Source organism: Dasypus novemcinctus, chromosome 7 (genome assembly GCF_030445035.2).
Source record: "Dasypus novemcinctus isolate mDasNov1 chromosome 7, mDasNov1.1.hap2, whole genome shotgun sequence".
Classification (NCBI taxonomy): Eukaryota; Metazoa; Chordata; class Mammalia; order Cingulata; family Dasypodidae; genus Dasypus; species Dasypus novemcinctus.
The window spans coordinates 114910831-114931245 of record NC_080679.1 but is presented as its reverse complement, the minus strand read 5'-3'; the positions used below and the strand labels follow the sequence as shown (position 1 = coordinate 114931245).

General features: G+C 35.6%; 1 protein-coding gene across 4 annotated transcripts in view; it reads right to left on the bottom strand.

Moving 5' to 3' along the window:
- ZRANB3 (zinc finger RANBP2-type containing 3) overlaps positions 1-20415 on the bottom strand; it is a 362849-nt gene that overhangs the window by 198116 nt on the left and 144318 nt on the right. For all 4 annotated transcript variants that reach the window (XM_058301088.2, XM_058301086.2, XM_058301085.2 and 1 more), the window contains one exon: positions 12852-12870. In XM_058301088.2, the coding sequence (XP_058157071.1) occupies positions 12852-12870 (19 nt within the window). The remainder of the gene's footprint in view (positions 1-12851; positions 12871-20415) is intronic.

Here is a 20415-nt window from a genome sequence, read left to right as displayed (position 1 = left end):
CTTACCCTACTACCATAATCAGATAAAGAAAGATACTACAAAAAAAATTACAGACCAATTTCTCTAATGAATATAGATGCAAAAATCCTCAAAAAAAATTTGCTAATCGAATCCAAAAGCACATTAAAAGAATTATACACCACGATCAAGTGAGTTTTATCCCAGATATGCAAGGGTGATCCAACACAAGAAAATCTATCAGTGTAATATACTACATTTAATAAATCAAAGAAGAAAAATTACATGATCATCTCAATTGATGTGGAAAAAGCATCCTTTTCTTGATGAAATATAAGCATCCTTTCTTGATGAAAACATTGCAAAAGTTATAAATAGAAGGAAACTTTCTCAACATGATAAAGCGCATATATGAAAATCTCACAGATAACATTATACTAAATGATGAAAGACTGAAAGCATTCCCACTGAGATCAAGAACAAGACAAGAGGGCGGCGGACTTGGCCCAGTGGTTAGGGCATCCGTCTACCACATGGGAGGTCTGTGGTTCAAACCGTGGGCCTCCTTGACCCGTGTGCAGCTGGTCCATGCGCAGTGCTGATGCGCACAAGGAGTGCCCTGCCACGCAGGGGTGTCCCCCGCGTAGGGGAGCCCCATGCGCAAGGAGTGCATCCCATAAGGAGAGCCTCCCAGAGTGAAAGAAAGTGCAGCCTGCCCAGGAATGGCGTTGCACACAAAGAGAGCTGACACAGGATGACGCAACGAAAAGAAACACAGATTCCCGTGCCGCTGACGACAACAGAAGTGGATAAAGATGACGCAGAAAATAGACACAGAGAACAGACAACCGGGGTGGGGGGGAGGGGAGAGAAATAAATAAATACATCTTAAAAAAAAAAAAAGAACAAGACAAGAATTCCCACTGTCACCACTGTCATTCAATATAGTGCTAGAAGTTCTAGTTAGAGCAATTTGACAAGCAAAAGAACTGAAATTCACCCAAATAAGAAAGGAAGAAGTAAAAATTTCACTATTTGCTGTTTTGAATCTATATCTAGAAAATCCCAAAGCATCCAGAACAAAGTGACTAGAGTTAATAAACAAAGTCAGGAAAGTGGTGGGATACAAAAATAATAGGTACCAATCAGTGGATTTTCTATATACTACTGTCAGCTTGCCAAAGGGGCTGCCAATGCAAAGTACCAGAAATTGGTTTTAAAAATGGGCCTTTTATTTGAGGTAAAAGCTTACAGCTCCTAGGCTGTGAAATGCTCAAATAAAGGCACCTTATGTAAGAGATGTTTTCTTACCAAAGTCAGCTACGGTAATCCTGGTGTCCTGCCATATGGCAATCAGGCATATGGCACAGCTCATCTTCTCAGCTGTGAGCTGTACCACGGGCCCAGCATCTTGGGGACTTTATGCTTAAGCTCTGGCTGCTCACGATCCTCAAATCTTCTCTCACACATAGCCAGATCAAAAAGAGCAGCTGACTTTCTGTCTGTCTGTCTGTCTCTCTGTTTATATAAGACCAGCAAGATGGCAAAGCCTCAACCTGAGTCACACCTCATTGATGTAGTCCAATCAAAAGCAATCTAATCAAATGATCCAAAATGAGTCTAATGCTATCAAGGGGTACCACCCCCACAGGAATAGATTAGTTTAAGAACATAATCTTTTTTTTGGATTCACCAAATTCAGACTGTCACAACTACTAATGAGCAATTTGAGGAGGAAGTTTGGAAAAAATTCCACTTACGATAGCGATGAAAAGAATTAAATATTTAGGAATAAACTTAACTTAGGACATAAAGGACCTATATTCAGAAAATTACAAATCATTGCTAAAACAAATCAAAGAAGACCCATAAATGGAAACACATTACATGGTCATGGATTGGAAGACTACTGTCAAGATGTCAGTTCTACCAAAATTGATTCACAGATTCAATGCAATCTCAATAAAAGTTCCAACAGCTTTTTTCTTGCATAAATAAAACAGCCAATTGTCAAATTTATTTGGAAGGGTAAGGGTCCGCCCTGAACAGATAAAAATTTCTTTAAAAGGAAGAATGAAGTTGAAAGACTCACTTCATGTCTTTAAAGCATATTACTTAGCTACAGTGGGAGAAACCACATGGTACTGGCTTAAAGACATTCATATAGAACAATGGAAATGAATTGAGAGTCCAGAAATAGACTTTCACATCTATAGTCAAGTGATTTTTGACTAGCTGTCAAATATACCCAGCTGGGTCATTACAGTCTATTGAAAAAATGATGCTGGGAAAACCATAGCCAAAAGAAAGAAAGAAGATCCCTTTCTTACACCCTATATTCCAAAAAAAATTAACTCAGAATGGATCAAAGTCCTCAATATAAAAGAGAGAACCATAAAACTCCAGTAAGAAAATGTGGGGGAGCAACTTTAAGATCTTGGGTAAGGTGATTGTTTCTTAATCCTTACACCCAATGCACAAGTAATGCAAGAAAATATAGATAAATGGGACCTCCTCAAAACTAAACACTTTTGTGCTTCAAATGACTTCATCAAGAAGGTGAAAAGGCAGCCTACTCCTTGGGAGAAAATATTTGGAAATCACATATCCAATAAGGGTTTGATTTCCATGTTATATAAATAGATTATACAACTCAATGATAAAAAGAGAAGCAATCCAGTTTAAAAAATGGGCAAAAGACTTGAATAGACATTTTTCCAAAGAGGAAATACAAATGGCCAAAAAGCACATGAAAAGATGTTCAACATCTGAAGCTATTAAGGAAATGCAGATCAAGACTACAATAAGACATTTCACACCTTTCAGAATGGCCATTATTAAAAAAAGAGAAAACTATAAGTGATGGAGAAGATATGGAGAAACAGAAACACTCCTTCACTCTTGGTGGGAATGTACAATACTGCAAGTTTGGCAATTCCTCAGGAAGCTAAATATAGATTGTATGATCCCACAATCCTTCTACTAGGAATATTCTCAGAAGACCTGAAATCAGGGATGTAAACATATATTTACACACCATTTTCTTAGCAATATTATTTACAATTGCTAAAAGATGGAAACAATACAAGTGACCATCAACCAATGAATGGATAAACAAAATGTGGCTGTAAGAATAAATGAAGTTAGGAGGCATGTGATGACATGGATGAACTTTTTAGGACATTATGTTGAATGAAATTAGCCAGACACAAAAGGACAAATATTATGTGGTTACACTAATATGAACTAAATACAATGAGTAAACTCATGGAGTTCAACTAGAATATAAGTTACTAGGAGATAGAATGTGGGTTGAAAAGGGGGAGCTGATGCTTAAGGGATAAAGAACTTTTAATAACATTGGCTATAGAGATGTAGAAATGGATACAGTTGATGCTAAGACATTACAGTGAGTTTAACACTGCTGATTTATAAATGTGACTGGCTGAAAGTGGTAGTCTGGGGACATAAATGTCAATTGAAAGAAAGCTAGAGGATAATTTAGGGACTGTGTATCAGTAAACTTGGTGGTACATAAGGATTGCTGTTATTAGTACAAATACAAGAATGTTCTTCTATGAAATAGAACAAATGGACATCACTATTACAAGGTGTTATGAATATGGTGATACATGGGAAAAACAGAACTAATGTAACTTGTGGCCTATGGTTAACAGTAACATAATATTTTGCATCAATGACAAAGAAGGTACTATATTATTGCTAATATTCAACAATAGGGGGATATATGAGGGCATGGGACTTTTCCTTTTGGAGTAATGAAAACATTCTGAAATGGACTGAGATGATGACAGGACAATTCTGAGATGAGACTGAGAACTACTGAGGGTACACTTTGGCTGACTGCATAAGGCATGGGACCATGTAACACAGTGAAGCCTGTGGTGAATAATGGACTGTGACTAACAGAACAAATATGAGAATATTCTCTCATGAACTATAATAAATATATTAATAAAAAACTAACATATTGTGTTAATAATAGGGTGGTTTATAGGAAAAATACACCAAATGTAAACCATGGACACAGCAGTAATATTTTGCTGATATTCTTTCATCATTTGCAACAAATGTTCCACAAAAATGCAAGGTGGTCGTGATGTAGTGATGTATGGAAACTGTATTTTGTACATGATTGTTTTATGAACTAACAACTTCTCTAATTTAAACAATTAAAAATAAAAAGAAAGTAATTTAAAAACTATCAGAAAACTAAGAACAGAGAGGAACTTCTTCAATTTAATAAAGAACAAAAAATCCATTTATATTAACATCATTCTTAACGGTGAGAAACTTGATGCTTTCCCCCTAAAATCAAGAACAAGGCAAAGATGTATTCTCTCTCCATTCCCATTCAACATCATACAGGATGTCCTACCTATAGCAGTCGGAGAAGAAAAGGAAAGGAAGGATTATAAAGGAGGAAATAAAACTGTCTCTATTCACACATGGCATAATTCCTATGTAAAAAATCCAAAAGAACAGAACAACAACAAAAATCCTCCCAGAACTAAGTTTTTGCAGGACAGAGGTTAATACATGACTCAATTGCTTCTCTATACAGCAGTTAAAAACTATTGGAATTTGAAAAAAAAACACCACCATAACAATAGCACCACCAAAGATGAAGGAGTTACAAAAATAACATATTTACAAGACGTATATGCAAAAAGCTACCAATAGAAAAAAATTGATGAGAAAATCAAATAAGATCAAAACAGATGGAGAGGTATTCTGTGTTCATGCATTGAAAAACTCAATAATGTTCAGATTCCAATTCTTTCCAATTTGATCCAGATTCAATACAATTCCTATGAAAATCCCAGCAAACTATTTTGTCAAGACTGATAAACTGATACTGTAAATAATTTTATGTTTTAAAAAGGACATTCAAAGATTATAAATAAATAATAGCAAAACTAGCCTTATAAATAAGCAAAGGAAGGAGACAAGCAGATGGTACTGATTTAAAGGAGAGAAGGGCAGTCCCACCAATACAAAATTTTAATTCCATCACCATTCGCTCTGCCACTACAGCTTCATTTCTTTAAGCACTGTGTCAGTCTTGCAGTGTCTTCTCTCCTCACTAATCCTCTTTCAAAATATAGAAAACGTGGGTATCTGGAGACTCTGTATAGCATAGTAATTGATAGAGACTTACGAGTTGAATTACTTGGGATTAAATATCAGCTTCTGGAATGTTCTAACAGCATGTTCTTGGGCAATTTATTTAATCTTTCTGTGCCTTAGCTTTCTCATGGGTAAAATAATAATAATGATAATACTAACAATATGACCATAGAGGATTATTATGAGGATTAAATAATATCATATATGTAAAGCATTTAGAATAGAATCAGCCACATTTAAATTAGCAATTTAATTAGTTCATTTATTTATTTATTCATTCAATAATCATGGACCAACAACAAAGAAGTGTTAGGAATCAAACAGTGAGGGTTCAAAGGAGGAAGTGTTAAATTCAACTTGGGTATAACAATGGAAAGTTAGGAATTGTAGAAACAAGTGGAATAAAGATTGTAACATTAGCTTACTTTGCTAAACAAAGGTAGTCTTATATAAAAGGAAAATTAAAATTCTCTTTGTCTTGGTCCTCAAAACTAAGTCAACCTTGGCAGAGTCTATACTACTGTATCAATTTTAATGTGCTCTGGACAGAAACTTCCAAGGAAGATCTTCAGTGTTCCAGATACCTACATATATCTGCCTGTAGAGAAACTGACAATGCTTTTCAAACTTAAGGCTTCAGAGAAACATTTCTACATAACATTTGCAGTGACACAGACATGTACACACCAATGGTCATAGTGGTGTCATTCACGATTGCCAAAAGATGGAAACAACCAGGTGTCCATCAATCAACAAATGGATCAACTGTGGTGTATACGCACAATGGAATATTATGCATCTGTGAGAAGAAATGAAGTTGTGAAGCATATGACAACATGAATGAACCTGGAGGACATTATGATGAGTGAAGCAAGCCAGACACAACAGGAAAAATACTGTATGATTGTGCTATTATGAACTAAATATATTGTGTAATCTCGTGGAGTTAATAACTTGAATATGGGTCGCCAGAAAATACAATGAGGTTATAGAATGGAAAGCTGAGGGCTAACTTGTGCAGAATTGGTGAAAAGGATTTGTGCTTATCTTTGGAAATGAATAGAAAAGGTGAAAGCACAATGTAATGTTTCTAACTAGCAATTGCTATTATATGGGTATGACAGTGGTTGAAAGGGCAAGTCTAAAGTTATGTATACTACTAAAAGGAAAGCTAAAAAATGTAACATGGGACTACATAGCTTGGTAAAACCACATGTGAAACATGAATATGGGTAAAATTGTATATATAAGACCATTCTTCTTTGAAATTCAACAAATGTATGTTAATATTACAAGATGTTAATATCAGACCAAAAAAACAATTATGCGAAGTGAAAGAAACCGGACACAATGTACTATATATGATTCCATTTATAAGATATAAATATAAATCAATTTATGGCAATGGAATTAGATTAGTGGTTATGTAGGGCTGGGGTAGGACTGTTACGGGGTGTGGAGTTTTCTTTTTGGAGTAATGAAATTGTTCTAAAATTTTTTGTGGTGATGAATGTACAACATATTTTGATTTATTAAAAGTCATTGATAATACATTTCGGATAGATCATATGGTATGGGAGTACATCTCAATAAAACAGCTTGATAAATAAATAAATAAATAATTGTGTAAAAATAGCCAGAAATAAAGGTATGTACAGCAGGGGATGCATAGAGAGGTGCTTAGAGAGATGAAGAATTTTTTTTGTTTATTATTATTATTATTAAAATAATGAAAATGCTCTAATAATGATTGAAGTGATAAATGCACAACAATGTGATTATACCAAATACCACTGATTTTACTCTTTGGACAAACTGTACGTTTTATTAACATGTATCAATAAAATTGATTTGTTAAAAAAATGAAACCTTAAAAACTAAAAAAATATTTTATGAATAAACATTTTACGTAAATATTCAAACGCATAACAACAAAGCAAGGACACAATAATTTAAAAACTGATTATTTAAAAATAATGTATAATTAGTGGAACATCCTGACTATAGACTATGGTTTAAATTTCATTATTTATGGACTACAAGTACAAAATATTTCCTGTATATTCACCACATAGTCCCAGCAACAATGCTTCATTGCATTAAACCAATGGAGGTGGGGAAGTAATTAAAATTGTTCAAACTAGGTTTGCAAAATTAATTCTGTATAAAATTTCAGCTCTTTTGGTTATCTGAAGTATAGTAGCATAATTGAAATGCACATTGATCACACAATTAAACAGAATTAAACAATTTAAATCATCATTCCAATTTTAATTATCTTATATACAATAGATGCATTATATAAATCTACAAAGATCAAATAAATTAGAAAATAATAGTAGAAACATACTAAAAGAAGGCAGAGTAACCACACCAGTGAAGGAAGTTATTTATTTCTAAAGCTAGGGAGGAAATACCACAGCAGAGTACTAAATAACACATTACTCCAAGTGGGTATTCAAAATCTCAAAAACAGTAGATTCCAATAATACAGATTGTAAAATTGTTCTCCTAAACCTTTTAGCAATTTGATAAGTCAAATATTCATCAAATCAAAATACATGTTTTAATCTAAAACTCAGAAGTGACTGACTTTCAATTAAAATTGCATTTTCTTCTCTGACTTGACTAACATTTTCTTACAGGAGCAAGGTAAGGAAAACGGTATTAGGAAAAGAAGTGAAAGTCAAACCAGAGTTCATATAATATATATACAAGATCTATCTACTTCAGAATTTTTAATTTACTAACTCATCCATAACAACTCAGTAAGATTCCATAATAAATCATTTAAACTTTATCATTGATAGAGGATGATGTTAGTGGTTGTAAGCTGAAAGCTAAGACTTATATATCATACTGTTTGTTTATATGGACTAGTTTTTGTCCTCACATGTACAGTTGAGGGTATTTTTTCGTATTTAACACTACTGATTGGATTTAATATCACAAACCCTGTAAGGTCAAATATGTATAAAAGCAATGAGTCCTCAAAATGGTGGTCCAAAAAGAGATATGATTATGATGAAAACAAAAGTGAAGATGAAAAAAAGAGTAAATGTTAAATGCCTCCTTCCAAAATAATTATTATTCTGAAAGAAGGAAAATTATTCAACAAGTGAAAAGTGCTATGTAATTGTAAATAATTAGAGATGAGATATAGCTCAAATTTATATAATTTTAAAACTCTTCCTGGCTACAAGTTCTTCATGAACTTTAGATACCCATTAGTCTAAAGTTAACAAAGGAGAAGACAGGGATTTATTGGAGAATATAAAAGTTAAAGGTTAGGTTCTGATCAAATTTTTATTTCCATTCATGGATGATTCCCTGGATTTAGGGTCCATTCAAATCTCTACAACAAAGAAAAGAACAAGGTAGCAATGGCATACCATAGCTGTTCCGACTTTCCCCATGACTTGGCTTGTGGCAATAATCAAGGATAGTGTTATTTTTAGAATATATGTCCAATGCACAAAGAATTGGTTCATTTTGGAAGAAACATGTATACATCATATATATCATATAATGTATAGCTCTGCATATGTTAAGAGTAAATGGTTATACCTAGTTTTGAGGTTATGAAGAATGAGTTTTTATTCCTATTTGGTAAAAACATCTTCTTCAGTGACTAAAAATGTAAGCTTCTTTTAGTCATTATGTACTCTCAAATTAGCCAAAAGAGCCTTTTGGAGCTCATCCTGTTCCAAAAAAGAAATTTCTGTAATTGCTCCCCAAATGTCTATGTCTTATATGTCTAATTATATTGTTGAAGATCTTCACAGGCAAAGCCTATATTTTTAACTACAGTATTTATTGTAAATAAATGCCTACTCAATTTTTGTGCATAGCATTCATATTGTACCTTATTCATTTCTTTACTAAAGAAGAGACTGTGGAGATGAGCCATTGGTGGGAGTCTGTATGTCACGAAGACTAAAGACAGTTAATTGGGAAAATGTTTTTATGGTTCCACTTCTATTTTTTTTTAAAACCCAGTGTCCATTTTTTTTCACTTCTAATATATAATGAAATGTATTTTTAGCTATAATATTTAAAGGAGTCATGAAAAACAGCAATACATTTCTTAAACTAATAACAATTATACATTATTGATTTACATTTATCTGAGAATGCATGTAAAGAGTATCATACTTCATATAATAAGAACTTCCATTTTAGTGAGAAAATATGGTTATGGCTACATACAAATTATATCAAATTCCACAGTGATAACATATCCTTTTTAAAAAAATTATTTTTATTTTTTTAAAAGATACTTAGATTACATAATTGTTACATAAAAAATGTAGGGGATTCCCATATGCTCCATTCCCTACCCGTCCCACACTTTCCCATATTAACAACATCGTTCATTAGTGTACATTTTTTACAATTGATGAACACATTGGAGCATTACCTAAGTGTAGATAATAGTTTACATTATAGTTTAAACTTTCTTCCACACAATTTTGTAAGTTATGCTAAGATATATAATAGCTTGTATCTGTCACTGCAATGTCATTCAGGACAATTCCAATGTTCCAAAAATGCCCCCTATTTTTCCCTCTCCCTCCCCTTAGAACCTCCAGTGGCCACTGCCTCCACACCAATGATAAAATGATAAAATTTCTTCCACTGATAGACTAACAATAAGTCTATAATAGAATAACAGTAAGTCTACTCTAGTCCATCATTCACTTCCCAATCCTGAGGATTCTGGGATGGTGATGTCCACTCTGCCTCTAATTGAGAGGGGGCAGATGGATGGGACTACTTTGCTTGTAGTTGCAGACTCTCTCTGTTCCTTGGGATGGTTGTTGTCTGTCCATCATTTCCTTGCTAGTTGTGCTGGGTGAGTCCAATGAACTGGAGAGTAGGCGTTGTAACTCCTTTGAGATTGAGTGCCCAACTGGTACATGGCAGGCCTAAAGATTAAAGTCTCTTGGACACACATCTATCAACTCTAGTATTAACTATAGGTTCAGATAGAAGGGGCAGAGAGCATATGTAAGGAAACCACAACTGAGTCCAACTCTGACACACTGGGAGCTAAATTCCAAAGTTGGGCCCGCTGGCAGGGTGTCAAACTCCTGAGCTGTCAGACCTGCCTATAGTGTCTGGTTGTCTCCAGAGCCCTTAGGAGCCCCACTCTTTGAGGCAATATTTACTGTGGCAGTCAATGAGATACTGCTGAGACATGCATAAGTGTAACCCCTGGAATGACCTCACAGTTCACTTTGAAGTCTCATAGCCATATAAACTCATTTGTCATTACCCTTTCTACCTTTTGGTCAAGGTCTTTTTCCAGTTGCATTGCCTCTTGGTGCTTGATAGTAATCTCTTGGTGCCAGGGAGGCTCATCCCCAGGAGTCATGTTCCATGCCGGGGGCTGGGGGAGGGGGATGCTGGGGAAGGTAATGCATTTATTTTATTTTTTCCATCATCATAACATATTCATTGCATTTGATGAATACATCTCTGAGCATCGCTGCACTTCATGGTCAATGGTCCACATCATAGCCCACACTCTCCCACGTTCCATCCAGTGGGCCATGGGAGGATCTACAATGTCCAGTAATTGTACCGGAAGCAACACCCAGGACAACTCCAAGTCCCGAAAAAGCCTCCACATCTCATCTCTTCCTCCCATTCCCCACACCCAGCAGCCACCATGGCCACTTTTTCCACACCAATGCCACATTTTCTTTGATTACTAATCACAATAGTTCATGAATAGAATATCAGTAGGTCCACTCTAATCTTTACTCTATTCCTCCATCCTGTGGACCTTGGATTGGTTGTGTCCATTCCACATCTATGTCAAGTGGAGACTTAGATTCCACATGGATGCTGGATGCAGTCATCCTGCTTTCAGTTGTAGGCACTCTTGGCTCCATGATGTGATGGTTGACATTCTTCAACTCCATGTTAGCTGAGTGGGGTAAGTCCAATAAACCAGAGTGTAGGAGATGAAGTCTGTTGAGGCTCAGGGCCTGGCTGTCATATGGTCAGTCCAGAGATTCAGATCCCCTAGATATATCTTAAACCCCAGCACCAACTACAATTCAGGTAAAGTAACAGGAAAGGCTTGTGAAAAGAGATCACATCTGAGTCCATCTCCATCACACAGAAACACCAACTCCAAAGAAGGACCAACTGAAATGGCAGTGAACTCCATCTGCCATGACGATAAAGCCCTCAAAAGAACCAATACCTGGGGTTGTATCTACTTTATCTGTCTCTGAGACTCTGCTCAGGTGTGCATAAGGGCAACCTCTCTGATAAACTCCAGGCTCTTTTTTAGAGACTCATAACCATATAAACTCATTTGTCCTTTCCACTTCCCCCTTGATTTACGTCAAAAAGCATTTTTAACTCCTGTTATTAGATTAGACAGGGATATTCTGCTGGTCCGAGTTGAACCTTTTATTCAAGGTCATTTTCTAGTTACGTCATCAGCTGGTACTTGGTAGTGATCCCTTGGCGCCAGGGAGGCTCATCCCCGGGAGTCATGTCTCATGCTGGGGGGAAGGCAATGCATTTATATGCTGAGTTTGGCTTAGAGAGAGGCCACATTTGAGCAACAAGGAGGGTCTCAGAAGGTAACTCAGGCAACCTATAGTAATAGGCTAAGTAACAACTTCAGAAGAAAAGGCTCATAAGTACAGTCATCAATATCAAGGGGCCATCAACAGTCCATCCTCCTTCACTATTCACTGTCCCTGTACTTGAGGGATTCTTGCTGTCCTATTAGAGAATGTGGCAGAACTCCCCAGGATGGGAATTGGATATTCTTTTGGTTATTCCATGGATCTCCACCCACCATGACAATGCCCCATGAATATGTAAACATATTCATATGCCTTATAAGTATGCCCCAGGTGAATCTCCTCCCATGCATTCCCCATCACTGATACCCCACACCAGTGATAGTTTAAAAAATAATGAATAAATATAAAAAATTAAAAAGAATGTAAAATAATAAAAACATTTTTAAAAAAGTTTAAAAATTGGCATTATGTCTTTCATCACTATTGCCTTATATGTACAGTGAAATGTTCTTCCATTTATTCCCCCAGTGTCATATTTTTTTTCATTTTATCTTCAAAGAATCTTTAGGCTACTGAAAAGTAACATAAAGAATAAAGGGGATTCCTGTATACCCAACATTCTCCTCCTTTTCCCCTTTCACCTATAAATAACATTTTACATGTGGATAGCACATTCGTTACAACTGATGTACAAATACTGAAGCACTGCTATTAACCATGGTCAATGATTTACATTAGGATTTACATTTTAGACCATATACGTTTATAAATTTTGACGAAATTTAACATGGTCTGAATCCATCACTGTAAGTTCAATAACATATCCTTTTAGCAGTATGCTAGGAAACAACTCAAAATAATCTTTAAAGCAAAACCTTAAAAGTTTAGCAAGCAGTATCCATGACAGGTATAAAACAGATCAACCTTGTTTGGGGTTATATTTCAAAGCACATTCAGGCATTCTAGGCCAACAATATAAAATTATGGATCACTAAAGTTAATATTAACATATGTTACAAACATACACACACACATTCTGTCACTCTCTCCTTTCTTCCTCCTTTCCATTCACCTCTTCCTCTCTCCAAATACACACATATAGGAAGAAGGGAGTGTATGGAAAATAGTAGACACTCAAAATCTAATTGTAGAATTTTTAAAAAGACATAAAAACCATTAAAAACTTACTTCATCAGCCACCATACACCTGGAAAATATAAAAATAAAACCAAGTTAATTTCTTAATTATAAGAAGCCATCGATTTTTATAGTTTTATAATTCTGAGTAAACAGTTTGCCATAAAATAGTTTACAACTGCTGAAGTAGTACACCACAGAGGGGTGTTTATAAATATGCCTGAAAACAGGGGCTAGTGCTGATTTTATATGACTCTCTAGATGCCAACAGCGTATGGCTATGTGGGAGTGTTAGTTTCCGTTGTGCTATTCCCCACTGCCCACCCATGAAGACAGCTACAACAACCCTTCAAAAATCTGTCCAAAATGGCAAGTATTTGTACCAACGACTTCCCTCCTAATCCTTAAACATTAAGATTGGTCTTCCCTAGAGATTAGAAAAATGCAGAATTAAAGTACAAGAAAAAAAGGTGTCAACTACATATTAATATGTTATACATATAATTACATAAGCTATATATATGCTAAATCTATTTTCAAGCTCAATTTTGGTTTTTACTATTATTTTGCTAACCTTTCCCTTCTCTATTCTATTAAGCTACAGAAGCAAATTCTATCCCCTGAAAATTGAGGATAGAAGACATAAATACAGGTTCTAAGTAAAAGTAAACACAAAGATCAAGGCAACGAATAACAAAATGATCAGAATCACAAGGGGTCCCTTAGAGAAAGTGCAGCAAAAGGGACAAAAGCAAACTCTTAACTGAAGAGATTTCCTGGCATCCTAGAAAAGTGCTAGAATATTATAAAAATTGGCAAGGAATAAAGTCCCTACTTTTTTTTTCTTCCTTTATTCCCAATGGTCTTGATATTATATAATTTTATAAACTATAAATTAAGAATTTTGTAATATATTTTCTAGGATTAAGTTACAGGTAAAATAGAACTTTGTTCTCAACCAAAAAAGATGCCAGGTAACCTTGTAAGTAGTTTTATGGAAAATATCAAATACAACTACTTTCACTGGAGTTTAAAATTCAGTTCCATGTTCTTAATTTCTAAGATACTTTGAAATGTATACGTTTCAAATGTAAAGGGATTTGTTAACTGAAGTTTATGTAAAACATTTGCAAAATGAGCCTGGAAAATAAAATAAAATAAAGTAACACTGCAAAGCAATACTCTGCAAACCATTGTTGTTTTCGTTATTTTTCTGCGAAGTTTCATGTGTATACCTACTTTTTAATTTAAAAACCCAAGTCAAAGTTGGTAGAGATGTCACTTGAAATGTTTATTATTTATTAAGTGCCTACCATGTACCTGACACAGTTCTGGAGCTGCAGCAGTGAATTAAAGCTTTTATCCTTATGAAGGGTTACAGGAAGAAAAGAAGATAAATAAATGATTCAAGTGGTGCTTAAGAACTTGGAAGAAAACTAAAACAGGTTAAGGTGGAATATGGATAAATAAATGATTCAAGTGGTGCTTAAGAACTTGGAAGAAAACTAAAACAGGTTAAGGTGGAATATGGAATGTAGGAAAGGAAGGAGTTAATTTAGAGAATGGTTAGGAAAAATCTCTGTGATCTGGCAATTTGAACAGCTTTGGGTAAGACACAAATTTAAAGAAGAAGGGAACTGTGAGGACACCTAGGGGAAGAATATTCTGGACACAGTGATTAGCAACTATCTGAAGGACCTTAAGATAAGATGGTTCTGATGTGGTTAAGAGCTAGGAAGCCAATATGGCTGGATTGCAGTGAGCAAGAGGGAAGTGGTAGAAAAATAAGGTTAGAAGGCAGGTGGGCACCTGATCATGGACAGTCTTAAAAGTAATGACAGGAAGTTTGGATTTTCTTCAAGTCCTTTGAAAGAGAAGTAAAATTTTACCTTTTAAAAAGGTTACTCTAGCTGATGGGAAATAAACTGTAGAGATCAAGAACAGAAGCATTTAGAGCAGTCATGAGGCCACTGCAGTAGACCAGGAAAGAAGTAATGATGTATATGGATCAGTGGTAGAGGTGGAGGTGGTAAGAAGTAGTCAAATTAGGGATATATTGTAAAAGTAGAACCAACAGGATTGGCTGGTCAATTGGAATATGGGATACGAAAGAGAAAAAAAGTCAAGAACGACTCTTAAGACATTGGTTTAAGAAACTAACTTTTAAAAATGGTGGCACCATTCACTGAGATAGGAAAGACTAGAAGAGGAACAAGTTTGAGGATGACAATCAAAATCCAGTCTAGACATGTGATAGATACCCAGGCTGAATTGATAAAATTGCTATTGGATATGTGAGTCAGGAGTTTGAGGGAGTGATAGGGGCTGGAGACATAATAAATCTGAGAGTCATTGGCATGCAGGTAATATTGGAATAGGTGAGGATTCAGGTATTAGGAAACATGATCATCAGAATGGCTTGTTCCCCACTATGGCCACCTCTAAGTTCCTTAAATTTTTAAAGTTAAACAGTCACTGAGACCTGCAGGATATCAGATATAATTAAGAACCAGTATGAAGCTAACTTCTAACTGAAAAGCAGCATTTGAGTCCTAGGCAAAAACTGGGGGGCAGAGGGAAGACTCTGGATCATAGGAATAGCTTGGGTTTCAGGAATCTGAGGACCTAAAAGGTAAGGACAACTCTCTATAAATGCCAGGTTTTCCTAAAACAGGTGGTTCTTCCCTACTTTGGAAACTGGGAGAGTTCAAATAAGTAAGAAAGCTTCAGGCTTCCTTCAAATATCTCCAGTAGGGCTGAATGCCCTTAAACTTTAGGCACCATGCTTTCTTCCATTTCTAGTATTCCTGCTGTTAAGGACAGTTTAGCAACCGTATCTAATTTTCATTGAGCTAAAAGAGAAAAATAACTGACCAAGTGAGAGACCCCAGCCTTTGAAAGAGCAGAAAAAGAATGAATGATCATGACACACATCCAGTGAAAGAGAAGTGCCAGAGGAGAAAGACAAATACCTACACAACAATTGTAAGAGCAAGCAAGGTATTGCTAATGTAATATGCATGTTCACAAATGCACAGGCTTCCTAAAGCTCAAAACTATGATTTTCAATCTAAAATGAGTAGATGAATTAAGAAAGCTAAAATGAATAGATGAATTAAAGATGATGATCATTATTGATACCTGAATAAGTAGACTAGAAGATTTCAACACAAAGAATAGAAAATTCAAGAATTGGAAACAGTAAAGGAAAAGAGCCTTGAAGGATAGATATAAAAGATATAATCTTTTTCAGAGGAATCTGAAAGGAGAAAAGGAACGAGATGGAAGAAGAGCAATAATAAAATTAAAAAAAGGAAGTTTATAGGGCTGAAGAAACACCTCAACTGCTAACTGAACAGAGTAACCAAGTTCTAGATAGATTGAAAAGATACTTGCTCATATCCTTGTAAAATTCATAAATTCTTAAGAATAAAGAGAAAATGCATCCAGATAGAACAATTACCCATAAAGAAAAAAATAAGACTGTCACTGGATTTATCATCAACACCACAAACTAGAAAACAGTGGAAGAAGATCTGGATTACTTGAAAGGAACGGAATTCAAGAACCTGATATCCAGCCAAGGTAGCCATTATATAAAAAGGGATGACAAAAAGTTGGGCTAATCAAGATGTCCAAGTGTATACCACTCAAGCACACCATATGAGAAAAAATACTTGAGAAAATATCTAATCAGTCAATAAATGCACCTGAACATAAATTCCAGATAGGGGAAGATAAAAACAAAATCTGGTTAGCAGTGAAGCGTGATATGTGAGAATTTAATGGATGATGTGAATTCTAAATAAGGACACTAGAAGTAGAAAGGAGACATTCAGAGAATCTGAATATGCAAAATTGAAGGGAGATATGGAAGGAGAAAGGGTCTTAAAGTATTTTAAAGTAAAATACAAAACTTATAACGTATAAAGTCAAGAGACTAGATGAGATCACTTACGGAATAAGAGTATAGAGAAAAGGGAAGAGGGCCATAGATAGAGCCCTGGAATATTCCAGTAATTAGAAGTTATGAAGAAGAGGATCCAGAAAAAGAAACTGAAAAGGAATATCCAGTGATATAGAAAGATACCAGAACATGATGTCCTAAAAGTCAAGTAAAGAAACGGTTGTCCAAGGAGGAATGAACACCTAGAGCAAATGTTGCTGAGAAGTCTAGTAAAATGAGGACTGAGAATTGATAATTTGGCTTGACATGAAATTGCTCAGAGCTTGGACAAGAGTAACTTTAAGGGAGTCATAGGGAGCAATGCCTCATTTGAATGGATTCAAGAGAGAATGGGAGGAAAGGAAAGAGAGACAGTGAGTTTAGATTACTGGGTCAAGGAGTTTTCCTATAAAGGGGAGTAAAGAAATGTGGTAGTAGCAGATGGGAAAAGTAGGGTCAAGAGAAGATTTTTTAAAAAGAAGTGTATAGATAATTCAATAAATATCTTATTGACAATATGAGTATGGCATCTGGCTGGCAGATATAAATGTGCATCAGGAACTTGGAAATCAAGTCAAGGTTATGAATAAAAATGAAACAGTAGCTTTGTGTGAAGATGATAGCACTAGAGATGAATGGAAATCTATTGTAAACTGTAGAAACCGGAAGATTTTGTTTTCATGGAGAGAACCTTGGAAAACATTCCCATTTAGAATGCAAATCAAAAGAGCTCTAAGTATTCAAGGAGGAAAACAAGGATCAAGGTTTAAGAAGTCCACAGAACTGCTGCAACGAATGAGCACTAAAGGCCATCATTGTAAGTTATTAGCAGGTCACTTTAAGCACTGTGCAAAAGAGGTTAAGGAGAATGTAGGTGGTGAAAAATGGAGGCAACAAGATACAGAATAGTCAGAAAGGAATTTTGGCAGCAAAAAAATGATTTAAAAATAGGACAGTAGCTATAACACATGTTGGAAACATAATAATGGACAAGATGTCAATAGTGAGAAAGAAAATCAGAGATGACTGATGGAGACTTTAGTATGCTACTATAGTTTTAAAATGGAAAATATACCCAATCCAATTTTTCACTCTATACAAATTTCACAACATTTGATTGAAACTATTTTGCAAAGGAAGAGCTGCCCATATCACATGGAAATAAAAACAGTTTTTTCCCTCAGTAGGAACTGGCAAACACTATTCAAGTTATAAGGACTTGAACCTAGAGTTGAAAAGAAAACTATCCATTTTGTGTCCCAATGGCCATACAATTCTATCTGAATTTTACAAGCAGTTCAATTTTCCCTTGTTACAAAAAAAAATAAATAATAGTCTTTGTTCCAAATTTATTGTTAATTACTTGAATTGTAATTTTTCTGGCTTGGCTTCAGAAATCAAAAAAGTGACTTTTTATTTCACTGAGTTGTTTCCAGAACCCTGAGGTTCCTTACATTAATCATCTACTTCAAATATCAAGGCGTACATATTCTTGTGTTTGTAGCAGCCATATCTTTGGATGCACATTGTTTGCTATTTTTAACACTAAAAGTATACAAAATAGGATTGTAACATCATGAAAAATAAGAAAAAGAAAAGGTAAGAAAATGGAAATGAGAAGACAATTCTTTTTTCCATTGATTTGACAAACGGCAAATATATGTACTCAGGAAACCTTCAGCTTCAGTTCTTATCTTGCTGGGCTTCTTGGTAGATCCGGGAAAAAACCACCACCTTCATGGAAAAGCTCTCTGGGCCTAGCAGATGCTTCTGATTCTCCCCCTAGTTCTCCCATCACTGCCTCTTTCCCAGGTGTCTCCTCTTCTGACAAATCTCTATGGTATAAAATCTTTAATCATTTTCCTTTCTTGCTCCACCTAAATTTCTAAGGCTATCATCCATTCTACTGGTTTTCAGTATCACCCATATATAAGTATTAAATCTATACTTAAGGTGTATAGCATATGCTCCAGATTCACGCTTAAAACCTCCTTCTTGAATTTTCTTCCTAGATAGTTGTGGCAGTTTGAGATTATTTATGAATTCCAAACAAGAGAGATTAAGTTTTTAAACTGGTCCGTTCCTCTGGGTGTGTTAATTCTTTGAATGTATTAGATTCAGCTGTGACATGTGATTAAATTATGTTAAGAGTCAACCGCATCATTAGAGTGCAATTCAACACTGAAACTGAGACCCCTTGGTGGGCTGATAAAACAGACTCTCACACAGAAGTAGACACACAGAGAATTAAAGAGCGCTCCATAGACAGAGGCCCCATGAAGAGAGATGAGCCTGACAGCCTACAGCTGACCTTGTAAAGAGACCAGAGCAGCTAAACCCGGAAAGAAATGAGACCTGGGGTGAAAGACAAGCCTTATGACAGCCTAGAGCTGAGATCCAAAGAAGCTGGGACCATGGAGCCTTAAGAGGAAGAAGGAAGGCTGAACCCTTGCAGACATCACCTGCCACCTTGCTTCAACATGTTGCCAAAGACTTTGGGTGAGAAAGTACCTTTTATGGTACCTTGAGTTGGACTCTTTAGGGCCTTGTACTGTAATCTTCTACACCAAATAATTACCCTTTATAAAAGCTAACAGATTTCTGGTACTTTGCATCAGTACCCTTTTTGGCTGACTAATGCAACAGTCTAAAGGTATTATGGAATAAAGTCTATGTTGATGTTTGAAACTAAAGCCAATTAGGCCCTAGACACATGGAAAAACATCCCTAAATGTATTATGTAAACAATTGACTTGAGCCCGTGATTGCCACTGGGGTCTGAAAAAGCTGTTGAAAATAAACACTGTAAAATGTAAAACTATTATTTATTTTGGTTGTATATCAAATTAGACTGTTTCAATTCTGTAAAAGCTTAAAGCAGTGCTTTTATTTCCAAGCATATATTATAAATATCCCAGATCTCTATACCTGGCTTCTCAGATTCATCCTGTTTCATGAAAAAGACTAAGCCAAGTAAGCTAACCAGTAATCAGATGAGGTAAGATAGTACTTGGGAAATGGAAGGTACCATAAAAACCTTATTGTTGGAAGCAGAGGTGGCTCAACCAGGCGGGGACCTGCCTACCACATGGGAGGTCCTGGGTTTGGGTCCTAGTGCTTCCTCAAGAAGACAAGCAGATAACCATACCTCCTACAACAAGAACTAGACACTGCACCCTGTTGCAATGAGAGCTAGATGCCCACACCTGCTGCAGTGAGAGATAGATGCCACACCCTGCTGCAATGAACAGACACCTAAATGAGCAGATGTCACAAGTCAGCAGACACTGCAGCCCACGGGGAGCGGATGTGGCTCAGGCTGCTGGGCATTCACATCCCATGTAGGAGGTCCTAGGTTCAGTTCCCAATGCCTCCTGGAGAAGGCACAAAACCAATGAGCAAGCAGACAAGAGAACCATCTGGGCAAAGGGGAGAGATAAATAAATGGACAAAAATAAATGAATAAAGTAAAATAAATAAGTCTTTAAAAAAACTTTATTGTTGTTAAAATGAGGATGAGGATAATAAGTACTGCTGACTGTAAACCAAATAACCACGTTCACTGTCTGAATAAATATTGACAATGGATATAGGGGGGTTTCAGAGGATAGCAGCTTCAAATTTAGCCATTATAAACTAAAGGGAATATAAATGACTTTGAAAATTAAT